This window comes from Elaeis guineensis, chromosome 1 (genome assembly GCF_000442705.2).
Source record: "Elaeis guineensis isolate ETL-2024a chromosome 1, EG11, whole genome shotgun sequence".
Taxonomy (NCBI): domain Eukaryota; kingdom Viridiplantae; phylum Streptophyta; class Magnoliopsida; order Arecales; family Arecaceae; genus Elaeis; species Elaeis guineensis.
The window spans coordinates 170,581,856-170,597,227 of record NC_025993.2 but is presented as its reverse complement, the minus strand read 5'-3'; the positions used below and the strand labels follow the sequence as shown (position 1 = coordinate 170,597,227).

Below are 15,372 nucleotides of genomic sequence, written 5' to 3'. Positions count from 1 at the left end.
GAGCAGTCGACGGTCGGACGTCGCATCCACTAGTTGGTCAATTTTTGGAAGTGGAAAGCTATCCTTCGGGCAGGCTCGATTCAGGTCGGTATAGTCGATGCAGATCCTCCACTTTTCGTTGGCTTTTTTCACCGTGATAACATTGGCGAGCTAGTTGGGATACGTGGTTTCTCTGATAAAGCCCGCCTCGAGTAGCTTATCCACTTCTTCGTCGATGGTCTTCTGTCTTTCGGGAGCAAAAGACCGCTTCTTCTGCCTCACCGGCCTCATGCTAGGGTCGATATTGAGTCGGTGAGTCATCATTTCCGGAGGGATGCCGGATATATCTGCTGCCGACCAAGCGAATACGTCGGCATTGGCCTTCAACAGCTCTATCAGCCGCTGTCGCTCCGGGTCGGATAATTGCGACCCGACCAGACCACCTGTTCGAGATTCTCCACCATTGGGATGGAAACCAGCTGTTCGGCCGGTTCACCCCGTTCCTCTTCTTCTCGTTGATCCAACTTGTCGATCGACAGGGGATCCTTCGGTGCATCGCTTTGGGTCGAGATTTGGAAACATCGTCGAGCGAGCTGTTGATCCCCATGCATTTTTCCAACTCCGTTTCTAATCGGGAACCGGACCAGCAGATGATATGTCGAGACTATCGCTCTAAAAGCGTTTAGTCCGGGTCTTCCAAGTATGGCGTTGTAGGTCGAGGGTACTTGGACGACCGTGAAAGTTAAGTGGACGGTGCTTTATCGTGGTTCGGTTCCAGCTGTCACAAGAAAGATAATTTCTCCTTCCACTATGACGGCATCTCCAGCAAAACCTACTAGGGGCGTAGAGACTCTCTTGAGCTGATCAGTCGATAGTCGCATTCGGAAGAAGGTCGAGTAGAATAAAATATTAGTCGAACTTTCATTATCGATAAAATTTTTTTTTACATCATAATTTGCTATTATTGCCGAGACAACAACAGCATCATCATGGGGAGTTTGGATTCTCCGAGCATCTTCATCTGTAAAGATGATTACATTATCCTGGCGCAGCTTCTTCGCCGACTCCCCTTCAGTAATCATCCCCCGATCCGCTCGTTTGGAGATCATGTTGATGACCCCGACCGTAGGTTGGTTGTTCGCCGCTTCTTCAGTCGGTTGGGATCGTCGGTCGGGGGCGGATCGAGTCGGCGGATTCCTTCGAAATTTTTTGAGATACCCTCACCGTATGAGGGCCTCTATTTCATCCTTGAGCTGGATGCACTGCTCGATGTTATGATCGTGGCCCTAATGGAATCGACAGTATTTTCGTCGGTCGAGGCCTTTTGCCTTCAAAGGCGGAGGCCATCGCAGATATTCCTCTCCTTCGATCTCCATCAAAATCTGCGCACTAGGAGCAGAGATATGAGTGTAGGAGTCATACCTACGATGCATCGATCTCGGACTCTGCCGTCGGGGCGATCTCGGGCTCTGTCACCAGGGCGAGACCCGTTTGTTGGTCGGGGGCCCGCTAGGCTCGATCGGAGCCCGACCTTTCCTTCGCTTCTCCTTCGAGCCCTTGGTCTCGGTTAGGCACAGGTCAGAAGCTCCTTCGTCTGCGCGCATGTATTTGTACGCGCGCTCCAGCAGTTCGGCATATGTCCAGGGGAGGATCTTGTCCAAGGAGTATGTAAATCGGGATCCCCTCAGCCCCCTCTTCATGGTTGAGATAGCCATGTCTTCATTGAGGTTCCGAACCTCAAGCGTGGCCGCGTTGAATTGCATCAGGAAGTGTCAGAGCGTCTCATTCTCTCCCTGCTTGAGGGAGAAAAGACTATCCGAGGTTCGTAACGGCTTCCGGCTGGTGCTGAAATGGGCCACGAAAGAATGCTCAAGCTGCTCGAAGGAGTGGATACTTTCGGAGCAGAGGCCGGAGTACCAGGCCCTGGCAACTTTGTGAAGTATGGTGGGGAAGCCGATGCAGAAGAGGGCATCGGTTGCTCCTTGGATCGTCATGAGAGCCTTATAGCTCTCCAGATGGTCAACTGAGTTGGTGGAGCCATCGTAAGGCTCCACATGAGGCATCTTAAACCGACTAGAAATCGGCTCGTCGAGGATGAATCGGGAGAGGGGTTGGACAGTCTGGAAGTCGACGTCGTTCGAAGACTTCTGACCGTCCACCTGGAGCTGGGCAAGCCGACGGTCGATTTCTTCGAACCTACGTTCATAGTCGTCCATCCGTCGGTGTTGGGAGACCCCAGGGGTCGAATCTCCCGACGAATCCGAGAGGGAGACGGACGGTGTCCGCGGCCGCTTCTCCTTCCTCGCTCGCTCCAACTGGGAAGGAGAGGGATGCCGAGACCGATGGGTGTCACGCCGTGGCTGCCTCTCCCCTTCTCGGTGGGAATGCTGGGACAGCTGCTCCTATGGAGGAGACGGAGACCGACGCGGGCGTCAGCGGCTGCTCCTGGACGGCATCGGGTGCGCCGTCGGTTGCTCTACCGGTGGGTGTGACAATCGGGTTGGTTGTTGTTGAAGGCTTTTGACTGCATCCGTCAGCACAGTCATCTGCCACACGATTGCCGTGATCTGCACTTCCGTGGTCACCGTAGGATGTGGAGAGCTGGGTTCCACCGCGGGGAGTGGAGGGGAGGCCTCTTTCCGACGGGAAGAGTGCCTCGTCGATCCGGTGGCTCTCGATCGCTGAGCCCTAGTTCTTGTCATCTCGAAAAGATTTTTCAAGCTCTGTGGAGGTCGTGCTCCCCCCTTCCTGGTGCACCAAACCTGTTGCGGCCAATCCCCTCGTCGCCTGGTCACCGAAAACGAGCACCTGCAAGGGAAGTCCACACTGACCGGAGATGCCTCCGGCGGAGACCCTCCGACGGTCAAGTCAGAGAGGAGACTAGACAACAGTAGAAGAGAATCAGGGGACTCAGCGACAGAGAGAGGGAGAGCTCGAGAGGGCTTCAGAGAATTAGAGCGCCTTCCTCGATTTCTCCAGCCTTACCTTAAGTTGCTGCCTTACCCCGTTTTATAACAGAAGGCGGTATGGTCCTGCCATCGATGATGTAGACAACTGGGGAGTTGTCAAGTCGCCAAGGACTGTCAAGTCGTTGATGGGCTGACAGGTCATTGGAATTAATCCATATCCTGGGCAGGACAGCGCCCCGGGTCCTTGGCAGGACAACGCCCCCTGACGGTTGTACAGCATGTTTTTGGCAGGACTGCAGCCTATGCCGGTCGTTCGGCGTTTGGAAGGGCTGGCCGACTATACGTCGGGATTTGGCTGTCGGATGGTGACTCGGGAGCACAATCGGCGTTTGGAAGGGCTTGTAGAAGTCGGACGTCGGCTGCCCCACCCGACAGGGAGTCGGTGATATAGGTTCGACCTTTCGGGTGGCCGGAGGCAACGTTAGCCTGTTCGGCCGGCAAACTCCAGGTCGGATATCGTCGGTAGTCGTCGTCGGAGCCGTCCGTCATAGGATGAGCAGAGTCGGTCATTGGTCGGATCACTTCGAGGATGAGTCGGCATCGGGGTCGGTCGATATATCCCAACACCTCCTAAAACCCTAGCGTAAAGATGCCTTCCCGGTGACTTTGTGCTCTTGTTTTCCTTGTTTTGGAAGGTATATTCTTCCAAAGATTTTTATGTTTGAATTTCCAGAACCCTAAGATCCATGATAGCCGAAGAGAAATCTATGTCATCGATGACTCTGGACCTTGTACTCTGTGTATGGAACATTATTGTTTGCTCCCATTCTGGCATTTTCCCGTTCTTTATTAAGATACCCAGTCCAATAACCCGCACGAATCTCAAAGCGGTCAAGAGAAAAAAAAACAGAGAAAGAAGACTCCTTTCAGGAGTCTTCTTCCTCCTCTCCGACGAATCCGGGATCAAGCCGGAGACCTAGGGCTGCTAGGACCCCAAGATCCTCTATATACCCCTATCCCCCACAAAGCGCTACACCGGTGATCATTGCGTCCCTCTTTCTTCCTCTTTTCTCCTCTTAAAGCCGCGGCCTCCCGTGCTTGCGCCCTCCGGAAATCGGGGCTATCGACTCCGCCGGAAATCGAGGTACGGTTCCAATATCACGTCCTCTCTTCCCTCCCATTCTTTCTAAGGTCCGGCACATCGCTGCCGGCCGTTAATCTCGTCGGAAGACCATGAAAAAGAAAACCCCTGTTTTGACCGAATCTTTCTCCCCTTCTCCGGCCAACAACACCGCCTTCCCTTGACGCCGGACGGTGGTCAAGTAGTCCAGCCTCCCTATGAGCCTCAGCAGCGAGCCTATCGCCGCCGGTGACCGGCCAACGGCCAGAAAAGAAAAGAAGCCCCCGACTCTCCTGTTTTTTCGAACCTTTTCCCATGAATCTCTCACCGGCCGATCACTGCCGCCGGCCGTGCACCGCTGGCACCCATCGCCGGCCACCTGCCGGTCCTCTGGGGACTAGCCGCCACCCACCCTTTTCCACTGTTCGGCCAAAGAAAGAAAGAAAGAAGAAAGAAGAAGGAAGAAAGAAGAAGAAAAGGCAAACACAAAAAAAAAAAAAAGGAGAGAGAAAATATCTCTCTTCTTCTCTCTGGTGTTTTTTCTCTTTTTGGCCGCATTTATATCTTTAGCTGTGTTATGTCATATTTAGGACGTGATATTTTATAGTATCGGAACAATAGGATAGAACTTAAACTTAGATTTATCTTTAATTATAAAAGAGTGAAGATATCCCGAGTTTCGAGAATAAAACTTTTATGAAAGGATAGAATGTGATAATCTGATTTACCATACGCATCTCAAAGCGGTCCAAAAAATAAAAAACAAGTAGAGGAACGAAGACTGAATCAGACTACTAGGGTTGCCAAAATCCTAGAAAGTTCTCTATAAATCTTCTTTTCCCCCTCTTAAGCAATCCATGACGAACCCGATCTTCCTCCTTCTTTCTTCTTATTTTCTCCTATTAAAGTCATGGATTACCCTAATAGTGTCCACCTAAAATCATCAAGGTTTGCTGAACCGGTACCACCGGCCGTTTCGGCCGGCTGACGGTACGGTTCGGTATGGTTTCATACTGTATCAAACCGATGACCCGAACCGGAAGAAAAAAGAGAGAAATTGAGAGAAATAGAGAGAGAGAAAGAGGAAGAAAAAAAAAAAGAGGGAGGGGAAGGAGCCGGCGGGGCCGCCAGACGGCCTCCAACTGGCCGCCGTGGCCGTCGGAGGGCACCGTCCACACGGGCGGTGCCGCAGGCGTGAAACAGGGGCATTGCCCCTGTTTCGAAAATTTTTTTAAAAACATGGTTTTAAGTGAAGTCGGCAAACGATTTGCCGGCTTCACGATTTTTATTTATTTTTTTTTAAATTCTTAAGTTGGCAACCCAATTGCCGACTTCATAAGTTTAAAAAAAAAAAAAAATCAAAACAAACGTCGTCTGTTTCGAAAAATAAGAAGGGGGCAGAGCCGCGAAGCCTTCGCGGCTCTGTCTGCTCGACCGCCCTCAGGCCGTTGGTGTCGGCTCGCCGGCCACCGGGAGCCTCGCAACGGAGGCACCGTCTGTCCGGTAGGTTCCTCGGCGGCTCCGCCCGCTCGATCGCCCTCAGACGGTCGGTGTCGGCTCGCCGGCCACCGGGAGCCTCGCAACGGAGGCACCGTCTGTCCGATAGGTTCCCCGCCCCCTCTCCGAGCGCTCTCTCTCTTTTTTGCTCTCTTGAAAGCTCTATCGGGCGATACGGGGCTCGGAAGCCCTCCGACGGCCGCAGCCGGCCACCGCCGGCTTCCGACGGCTCCCACCTCCCTCCCTTCCCTCTCCTCTCTCTCTCTTTCTCACTTTCCGTTCTTTATTCTTCGGTACCGCCGGTGTACCGATTTTACCGGCTGAATCGTGCCGGTTCCCCACCGGTCCGGTACGAGATGGGGTGTACCGGTCGGTTCGGCACGGTATGGCAAACCTTGAAAATCATAATCGAAAACATCATCTGAGCCCGAGATAAGCCCCGGCCATTCTTCTACTTCTTCCCCATCTTCCCATACCATTGCACACGGCTGCCGCTCGTCGAGTTCATCGGAAAACCCACAAAGACTGATGCTTTATTTTTCTCTTTTTTCGGCCTAGCCATCTTTCTCTTTTTTCGGCCACCGATGCCACCGCCTTTGGTGCCACACCCTTGGATCATGACCCTCGGCCTCCTTATTATCTTTTTTTGAGATCATGGCTGCCGGTGATCGGCCAATGACTGAAAAAAATACGAAAAAAAGGAGCGGATTTTCTATTTCTTTCGGATGTGTCCCATGATTCCCACCATTCGGCCCTTACAGCCGGCCATCCCCATCGGCCATCTGTTCGCCACCCGCTGTTGGTCTTCCAGTCATGAACCACCAGACCCTTCCTCTCTTTCGGCCAAGAAAGAAAGAAGAAAGGAAAAAGAAAAGAAAAGAAAAAAAAAAAGAAAAGAAAAAGAAGAAGAAGAGAGAGAGAAGTTCTCTCTCTCTTGTTGTCTCATGGGTTTTCTCTCTCTCATGTATTTCTGTATCCATAGCATGGTCGTGTTATGTCCCAGATTTGAGGCATGGCATTTATGGTTATGTTTTGATTGGTCATTCTGATAACTATGTTTAGATGACAAGTTATGAACTGCTTTCCATATTTGATATTACAAATTAGAAGTCTTTTTGTACCGAGTATTTTTTGACTGACAGAGTCTATGCTTTAAAACCAGAAACTTTTAAGGGAAGAAACAATCAGGGTTTGTTTTCTCAATATTCATTCTAACACATATACTGGTCTTTGTATTTCATCCTTTCGATATTAGTGGTAAACCAAATCAAGACTTTATCTAGTTCAGCAAGTTTCAAAATAAGTTTCCACTAGTGGTCATGGTTGAGTTAACCTGAAGCAGGTATGAGTGGGGGTGCATGGGTACATGGAAAATTCCTACTACCGAGGGTCATGGTGCAATGCAATACAAAATCTTCAGCACACACTGACTTAGGAAGAAGATAAGCAACACCTTCCACAGATATGCAGAAACTGTGTTGTGGAATTGTGATATAATCTAATCTAGAATATACTATGGGAGCCACAACCATGATTCATCTTTAGAAAATTTGAGAGAAAGAAACATGCTCGTCATAATGAGTATAAACCACAATGAAAGTTGTTCTCCATGTTAGTTTATTAAGTCAATGTTAGACAAGTCTAATACATGATATGCTTGCACTAATGTGAAGAATAAAAACAATCAAGGTTTCTTCCATGATTTTTCAATAGTGTAAGTGATTTTGAAACAGTTGACCTTATCATTTTATTTGGAAAAATGAGAAGCAATTGAAGCAGATACTGCATACTTGATTTGCATTGTAATCTCTCTCATGCTTAATCTGACATATTTAGGCATCTGTTTAATGTTTTGTTGGCAGATCATAAATCTAAGGAAATATATGATAAATATGAATAACTCACAATCTGAAAGGAGGGCTCGTCCTGCCCTAAATCTGGATATGATTAGCAGCCTGCCAAAAGATATTCTAGACAAAATCCTCATGTGTTTACCACTGAGGGATGCCATTCAGACAAGCTTCTTATCAAGGACGTGGAGGCATGCATGGACTTCAATGCCAGCATTGCTGTTTATTGATGACTCTATTCCATCTACTGGTTCGAATGCCAATTTTCTCTCATTTGTCGATCGGGTTCTCTTACTCCATAATGGCCCAATCCTGAAGTTTCATCTTGTGAGTAGTTGCTGTTGCGAGGTGGCTATTGATCGATGGATGCTTGTCTTATCAAGAAATGGTATTCAAGAGTTTGTCTTCAATTCATGGTATGATGAGAGGTACAAGGTTCCTTCTACTCTATTCTTTTGCCAAGAATTGAAACATGTGGGGCTGTCTAATTGTATATTTGAACCGCCTCAAATGTTCAAAGGCTTTAGCTTGTTAAGTTCTCTGAAACTCAACCAGACTACACTCACTGACATTGGATTAGAGAACTTGGTTTCAAGCTGCCCACTTTTGGAGATTTTGTGGCTATCAAACTTCAATGGGTGTACTCATCTCAAGATTCATGCGCCAAAGCTCCTAGCATTGAGTATTTTTGGTTTCTTTGAAGATCTCCATCTACAAACTCCAAATTTGGTTGTTGCAACCCTTGCACTAGATGTAAAAGCTGGCCAACATGTAGCAAGTGGAACAAAAAGCAATCTGATCCAGGCTCTTTCTTCTATACCTGCGATTAAAATGCTAGAATTAGGTGAATACTTTGTAGAGGTAAGCTAATTAGTAGCTATAGTCTTAATATAAGTTCTTAGGTTGACAATTTACTTATGCTTGCCACTTTTCTCCCAGTATTTGGCTGTTGGATCTTTGCCAGAAAAGCTTCCCACGACATTCAATTGTTTAAGGAAACTCACAGTGGACATAGATCTTGGAGTTCTAGAGCAGACAATGGCAGCACTTTGCTTGTTTCAGAATGCCCCGAACTTAGAAGAACTTGAGTTATGGGTATGATAAAAACTAGTCTTGCCATCAACTTACGTAGGCTCAAAAAATTATGCTGTATATTTTTTTCCCTAATCAGAACTTTGTCGGCACATGCAGCAAGCATTAGAAGAAACTCCAATGGTCCCTGCTGGAAAATTCTGGAAATTGAATGTGGATCAGAGACTTCCATTCAAGCACCTTCGAAATGTGTGCCTCTATTATTTTTTGGACTTGGAAGCTCACTTTGAATTTGTGAAATTTGTACTCAGCACTGCACCGGGGCTTAAAAAAATGACTTTAAGAAGTCATGATTGCCCGGATGAGTCAAAAGTCCTGAGGAAGTTGCTGCAGTTTCCAAGAGCATCAAAGCAAGCTCAAGTCATGTATATATGAACATTGTTACAATTCAATGATGCTTAATTACAGACTGGAAAACATGATTAAATCATTCATCTTTTCTGAATTATTATAACCCTTTCATGAAGATTATTGTTCAGTTATTACTTTTGATATTTGTTTCTTTGATTGGGTCTTAACTCTTCATTACTTTTGGAAAACCGGCTGGTTCTCATTAAACCTGTTCCTGTTCGAAGGAATCACCCATTCAACCGGTGGTTCTCATGGTTCTTACACATTAAAACAGACTTTGTAATGGAGTGGTGTTTTATGGACCAGCCTGGGCTGCAGTACTGACCGTTTGATGGTTCAACAAGTTCAATCATCTGTCCGGTCTGGTTTTTAAAACATTGCTCTTCACCATGCAATCTTTAAATTGGTCAGCACTCAGCAGATAGCAACAATATATTTTGTTTGACTAATCATGTATGAGGAGAATGTTTGAGTTCCTTTTTCATGCAGAGAAGGACCATGTACAATGTATCCTTGTGATCACTTTCTATGTGATCAAAGGTGTATATATTGTTTCTGATATCAAAGTTGTATAAGAAAATGGGCTTGAGTAGGTAGATCTCTGACGTTTTTTGTAGTATTGTGCATTTGGGAATTGAACTTCATCCTCTTCTACTGTTTCTTGATTTTTTTCCTTTTCCTTGACAAGCCTATCACGTGAACTAGTCATTTCTTTTATTCGGACTGCATCACAAAGGAAGCTCATATAAAGTGGAATGTCATGTCTTTTTAATTTATGATTTACTTGTTGGTCGAATGATTCTCTGTTTTATTCCTGGCAATCCAATGAGCTAAGAACTATCTAATGTTTCTTGGTTTATTCTTGTTCATGAATTTTTCACAACTATTTTTTGAAAGGACAATTGTGTGGCAATCCAATGAGCTAAGAACTATCTAATGTTTCTTGGTTTATTCTTGTTCATGAATTTTTCACAACTATTTTTTAAAAGGACAATTGTGTTTTATGAATTAATGATGCTATTGTGATATTTTAGCTAATATGTTGTTGTTGTTACCTCACCTGAATAAAAATTTTAAAGATATCTATAATCTTACATTATTTTTTTTCAGATAAGTTGCTCTTTTGGAACTTTTTGGTTACTCCATGCACTTTATGATGTTGTAAGAACACAGCAAAGGTGGGTTCTATCACATGTACTCCACCCCCCACACACACAAAAAAAAAAAAAAGGTGGGTCCATCACTGTATTGTTGCCTCTGTTTAGTAAGGCAAGCCTATGGCTGCAGATGAACCCCAGTTATAAGAAAAGTAAATAATCATGCAGTAGTCACATATCAACTAGAAAGATTTCAATGACCTGAGTTAATCTCGGTAGTTATGCTCCTCTGCTTATAAGCAGGGTCAGGGGCTGAACTCTTGAATGGTATCATCTGTCAAGACTTCACCCCACTTCCAGGGATTTCCTGGGTGAAAATCCTGGGTTTGAATGTTAAGATCAGGCCAGGTACTTGCATGGGGGAGACCCCCTCTTCATCTCTGAATAAAAAGATAGTGTGTAAATTGCATTCCAAATGGGTTTCAAGTTTGGGTTTTTCTTTCTTTTTGCTTGCTCTCATCAGTGGCATAACTCTTATGGTACTTCCATTTCTTGCCCGCGAAAGTAGCTATATTTGATATTTACTTATGAACCTCCAATTTTTGGATATTAAAGTGAAATTTATTCTTGTAATTTTATGGATGGTTTTATGACTGGCCTAGTCTACAAGATTTTGGAACTAGAAGCTTTCTAAGCAAAGAGACAGATATTGTTTCACTCCTTTCTCAATCATAGTTTGATAAATAAACTTCTCTTCATACTATAGTCTTTTGACATTAGATGGATCGGAACTAAGACCCTTAGCTAGAAGTGGAGCAATGTTTAGTGGACTCGCAGGTTCTAGTCATAGCTCAATGCAATAGAAAATATAATACACATTATGCTAATTAATGGCACACTGATTTGGGAAGATACATGACACCTTTCACATATATGCAAAAATCATGTTAAGAAATTTTATTGTAATATATTCTACATTATTAAGATTACTTCTAAAGACCTAGGATATTATGGATCTTTATCCTGTAACTCTCTCATTTTTAGCATCATAACATCTTAAATCGAGCCAAAAAACATTCTTGTCCTGGTGAATATAAACCAAAATGTAGTATTTTTTATTAGTTTATTTGGTACAGTCATACAGAAGTTGACACTTGTTGCGGCCAATCGCCTCGTCGTCCGATCGCCGGAGAGCGTGCACCTGCAAAAGGAAGTCCGCACTGACCGGAGGCGGCTCCGGCGGGGACCCTCCGACGGTCAAGTCAGAGAGGTGACTGGGCAACAGTGAAATGTAGACGGAGAGCTCGAGAGAGAGAGAGGGAGAGGGAGGAGCGAGCCTGTGTTTTTGGGAGAGACGGAGCGGATCGGATCCCTTGCACTGTTGCCTTCCCCGGTTTATATAGTGGAGCACGATATGGCGCCGTCATTAATGGCGCGGACAAGTGAGGAACTGTCAACTCACTGTAGATTGTCAGAGTCGCCGTGAAAGTGTCATATCGCCGTGTGGCCATCTAATCACCAGGGTTGACCACGCTCTCGGCGGGACAATGCCCCTAGGTAACCGCGCCGCATGTCCGTGTCAGAGCTGACAAGGTCTGGCGGCTGTACGGCGATTGGAGGAGCCGACCGACCTAAAGTCGGCAACCAGCTGGGTGGTGTCGGGCCCCTCCATCGGTCTTCGAGCTTCATGTGAGTCGGCCATCGAACCTCGGGGTTCAGTCGGTCGGGATGGACACGCCCGACATACCCCCAGTCGGCGATGGGCCGTTGGACGGCCGGCGATTAGCCGCTGATGGCATCCGTCAGTCGGTCGCCCCGACCGACGATCGGTCGGTCTATCGACCAGTCGGAGTCGTCCATCGGAGGTGGTTGGGCCGGCAGTCGGTCGGTCGGGCCGCCAGTCGGTCGGGCCCTCCGGCAGTCGGTCGGGCGGTCGGGCCCTCCGGCAGTCGGTCGGCGGGTATCCCCCAACAGTTGCCCCCCTCCACTCCTAAGTCGGGTGGTGAGCTGGCCGATGCTTCCATTCGGGCAGCAATCCCAGACGACTGGGAGTGGATTTGTCGCACGTGTAGATCCGACCGTACTGCCGGATGATCCGATGTCAGACGCCTCGTGAATGTCCAGCGATCCGGACGTCCTGTCGATGTCAGAAGTCACGTCGGCGTCAGGTGTCAGACGCCACGTCTTGTCGTCGTCAGTCGTTACGTCGGTGTCGGAAGATCGGACGCCGGACGATACGGCGTCAGACGACCGGATATTCGGCGCCGATCGCGGGAGAGTGGGCCGCTGTCAGGCGTTCCATCGGGAACGCGAACCGGCGTGGGCGCGTGAATGCAGAGCCGCGCCCCGCGTGCCGCGTGTCAAGGTGGTTGGCCGGCGCCCCCTCCGGCATTTAATGTGGGCGGTGCGGCCGTCCCGGGACAGGGCGCGCCGACTCGCCAGCCAACCGGCGGGCGCCACGCGTCGCGCATCTGCGGGTCTTCGGTCGGCGCGGAAGCATCTCGGCCGTCGGTCGGCCCTATATATATAGGACCTCCCGGACCCCTGACCCACATTTGCAACATTACACTGGGGAAACTCTGTCCGGGCGATTTCTCAGTCGTCGCGGGCAGAGCTCTTCTTCGCTTGAGGAGGGTCCATTTGGTTCGTGGTCCCCCCTTCTCCTTCTTCTTCCTTTCCTTCTCTTTCTTTTCTTTCGGTTCCGGCATAATGACCAGGAAACCGACTCAGGGAGCTCGGTCGGGGAACCCGACCGACGACTCCCGATCGGCTCCGGAAGATGAGGCTTCCTCGCTTTCGGGGCCGAACGTCGATCGGCTTCGGGAGCACTATCGCATCCCGGAGCAGTTTCGGCTCTCCGCTCCAGGGGCCGGCGGTCGGGTCAACAACCCTCCGCCTGGCGATCTGGCGCTGTACGTTGAAGACCTTCGCGCGGGTCTTCGACTTCCGATTCTGGAGTTCGTCCGGAATCTACTTGATTACTACGGACTCTGTCCGGCGCAACTGGCGTCGAACTCTATTCGTTTAATCATTTCTTTCGCGCTGTTGTGTCAGCTCTTGCCGACCAACCCCCGCGTTTCACTCTTCCGGGCCTTCTTTGTGCTCCGACCCCACCCTAAAGCCCGAGGGTGGTGGCTCTTCAACCCCCGAAAGGGTCTTGCTTTCATAACCGGTCTTCCATCATCCATTCATGGATGGAAGAACCAGTTTTTCTTTGTTTCCTCCTCTTCTTCCTGGGGCTTTCCTTCTCGTTGGGGTGTACCCCGAATCGAGGCCAACGACAACAGTCGGGTGGACACGGACGACCGGGAGGACTTCCACCGACTGAAGGACATGTCGGTACCGAAGCAGAGGGAGCTTGTTACCGAACAAGCTCTCTATGACGCCGGCTTGAGTCTGGTCCCCCGAATAGGTATCGCCCGATCCTCCGGCTGTTCTTTTTGTTCATCTTTTGGTCGGCTCTTGGTCCAGCCTTTAACGCTCTTGTCGGTATTGCAGGGACACCACCGAGGATGAGGCCGACGGACGTCGAGATTCGACAGTTCGCCACGAGGAAGAGGCCAGCGTCGGGGGCCGGCCCTTCGCGCCCTGCAAAGAAACCAACCCGGCTCCGCCAACCGTCGAGGCGTCGGCGACCGACCGGTCGGAGCCGGTCATAGCCCTCGTGGCTCCGACGGTCCAAGCTGAGGAGAGGCCGACTGAGGAGGCAGCCGAAGAAATATCGGCGGTTTCACCGGTGCGGGTGGAGCCGGATGATGTTCGGGGAACCGAACATCGTCCGGCGGCGTCCGTTGGCGCAACGGGGGGCGCCGGGTCGAACTCCAGCGTGCCGTCGCTGCCAGTCCCGTCGGTCGGGGCAGCTGATCGGGGGAAAGCCCCGATGGAGCCCGCGGAGGAAGATAGGTCGGGGAGCCGCTCAATGCCTCCCGGCGCATACTACCCCGAGGGTGCGTCGGCGTTGGCCGACCACAACCTCGCGAGGAGGTTGTGCCAAGGGATCCTCCTCCCAGCCGACGTAGAGTCGCTGCGGTCCAGGCAGGTGGCCGAGATGCTGTCGCGGTTCTACCCGACGATGGTTGAGGTAAGCTTCGCATCACTTTTTCCTTTAACTTAGAAATTTTTCGGGTTATGCGATTCTGACAAAGCTTTTGGTCGGCAGCTGATCTTCACAATGTCCGAACTGGAGGCCGGATACTGAAGGTTCGGCAACGTTCGGGCGGCCTTCAAGGAGAAGTCAGCGGCGGCCGAAGCTGAGAGGGCAATGTTGGCCGACCAACTCCAGCAGTCGGCCGACCGGGAGGCCAAGTTAGTCGACGAGGTCTCCCGGCTTGGGTCCGAACTCCGGTCGGCCAAGAAAGAGGCCAAGCACAAAGGTCGGGCCGTGCGTCGTCTTCGACGCGAACGGGATGGTGCAACTGCCGAACTCCAAGGAGAACGCGAGCAACTTCGGGTCAGCTTGGAGAAACTCGCGGAAGCCGAAGAGGAGCTGTCCATCGCCCAGATCGACGCCGAAATGGCGAGGGTCGAGGCGGAGTCGGCGAGGCAGGAGCTCGCCCGTGCTGAGGACGAGGCAAGGTCGGCGAGGGAGTCGGCCGATCGGGCGGTGGAGGACTTCCGGTCCTCCGACCAATACCGGGAGGAGATGCTCGAATCGGGCTTCGCCTCATACCGGGTCGGGTTCGAGGATGGTCGGGACGCCGTCCATGCCTTGTACCCGGAGTTGGACGTCAGCCGCATCGTCCCGCCGCTAGCCGAAGAGGAAGGAGTCGAAGGAGAAGGAACGGAGGAGATGGCCGACCAGCCATCGGGAGGCGTCATTGTGGAGGAGGCCGTCCCGGAGCAGGTGCCGACCGAAGTTCTTCTGCCGACTGAAGCCCATCCTTCGGCGACCGATCCAGCGCCGCTTATGACCGAGACGCCGATCATCCCTGATCCTCCGTTGGTCGAAGAGATCGACTAGGACGGATGATCGGCCCTGCCGACCATCTTTACTTTTTGTTTTTTGAAAATACATGTAATCGGGCTTCGACCCGACTTTGTAATTTCTTTTCATCAATGAATGAAACTTTCTTCTTGTTCTTCTTGTTTGTAATGCCGATTAGTGCTGCGATGTCGAACTTTAGTCGCCAACTTAAGCAAGTCACTAACCCACGTAAGTCGGTAGGGCTTCGGTAACTTGCGGAGCCCCGAAAGTAGAATGTGTCCCGACTTTAGGTCGGCTTCCGATAGTCGAAGTCGTCAGTCGGGTGTATCTGTTGAGTCGGGTGCAGACCGAACCTGGTAAAGGTTCGGTAGTCGGACTTCCACAGATGCGCTTAGTCAGTCGTCGCGCGGCGCAGTGTCGGGGGGACGATAGTAAGTCGGGCCCCCATGCCCCTGCGTCGGGTTCTGTGTCTTCCGACAGACGGTAGCAAGCCGAATGTCGTTCAGCCGGCCGTAGGTCGGTCGGTAAGTCGTGGATGCGACTAAGGTCGCGT

General features: G+C 50.0%; 1 protein-coding gene across 3 annotated transcripts; it reads left to right on the top strand.

Annotated features, from left to right (window-relative positions):
- The first annotated feature begins 3,746 nt into the window (after positions 1 to 3,746).
- On the top strand, positions 3,747 to 8,913 carry LOC105032324 (F-box/FBD/LRR-repeat protein At1g13570). 3 transcript variants are annotated; one of them, XM_073248221.1, is made up of 5 exons: positions 3,749 to 4,032; positions 7,368 to 7,783; positions 7,936 to 8,216; positions 8,295 to 8,450; positions 8,547 to 8,913. In XM_073248221.1, exons 2-5 carry the CDS (start codon positions 7,741 to 7,743, stop codon positions 8,820 to 8,822), a joined length of 756 nt encoding a protein of 251 aa, XP_073104322.1. In that variant the 5' UTR covers positions 3,749 to 4,032; positions 7,368 to 7,740; the 3' UTR covers positions 8,823 to 8,913. The 3 variants fall into 3 exon arrangements, with proteins under 3 accessions (XP_073104318.1, XP_073104322.1, XP_010905041.1); XM_073248217.1 differs by having other exon boundaries at positions 3,747 to 4,032; positions 7,368 to 8,216; positions 8,527 to 8,687; XM_010906739.4 differs by having other exon boundaries at positions 3,750 to 4,032; positions 7,368 to 8,216.
- The last annotated feature ends 6,459 nt before the right edge of the window (positions 8,914 to 15,372 follow it).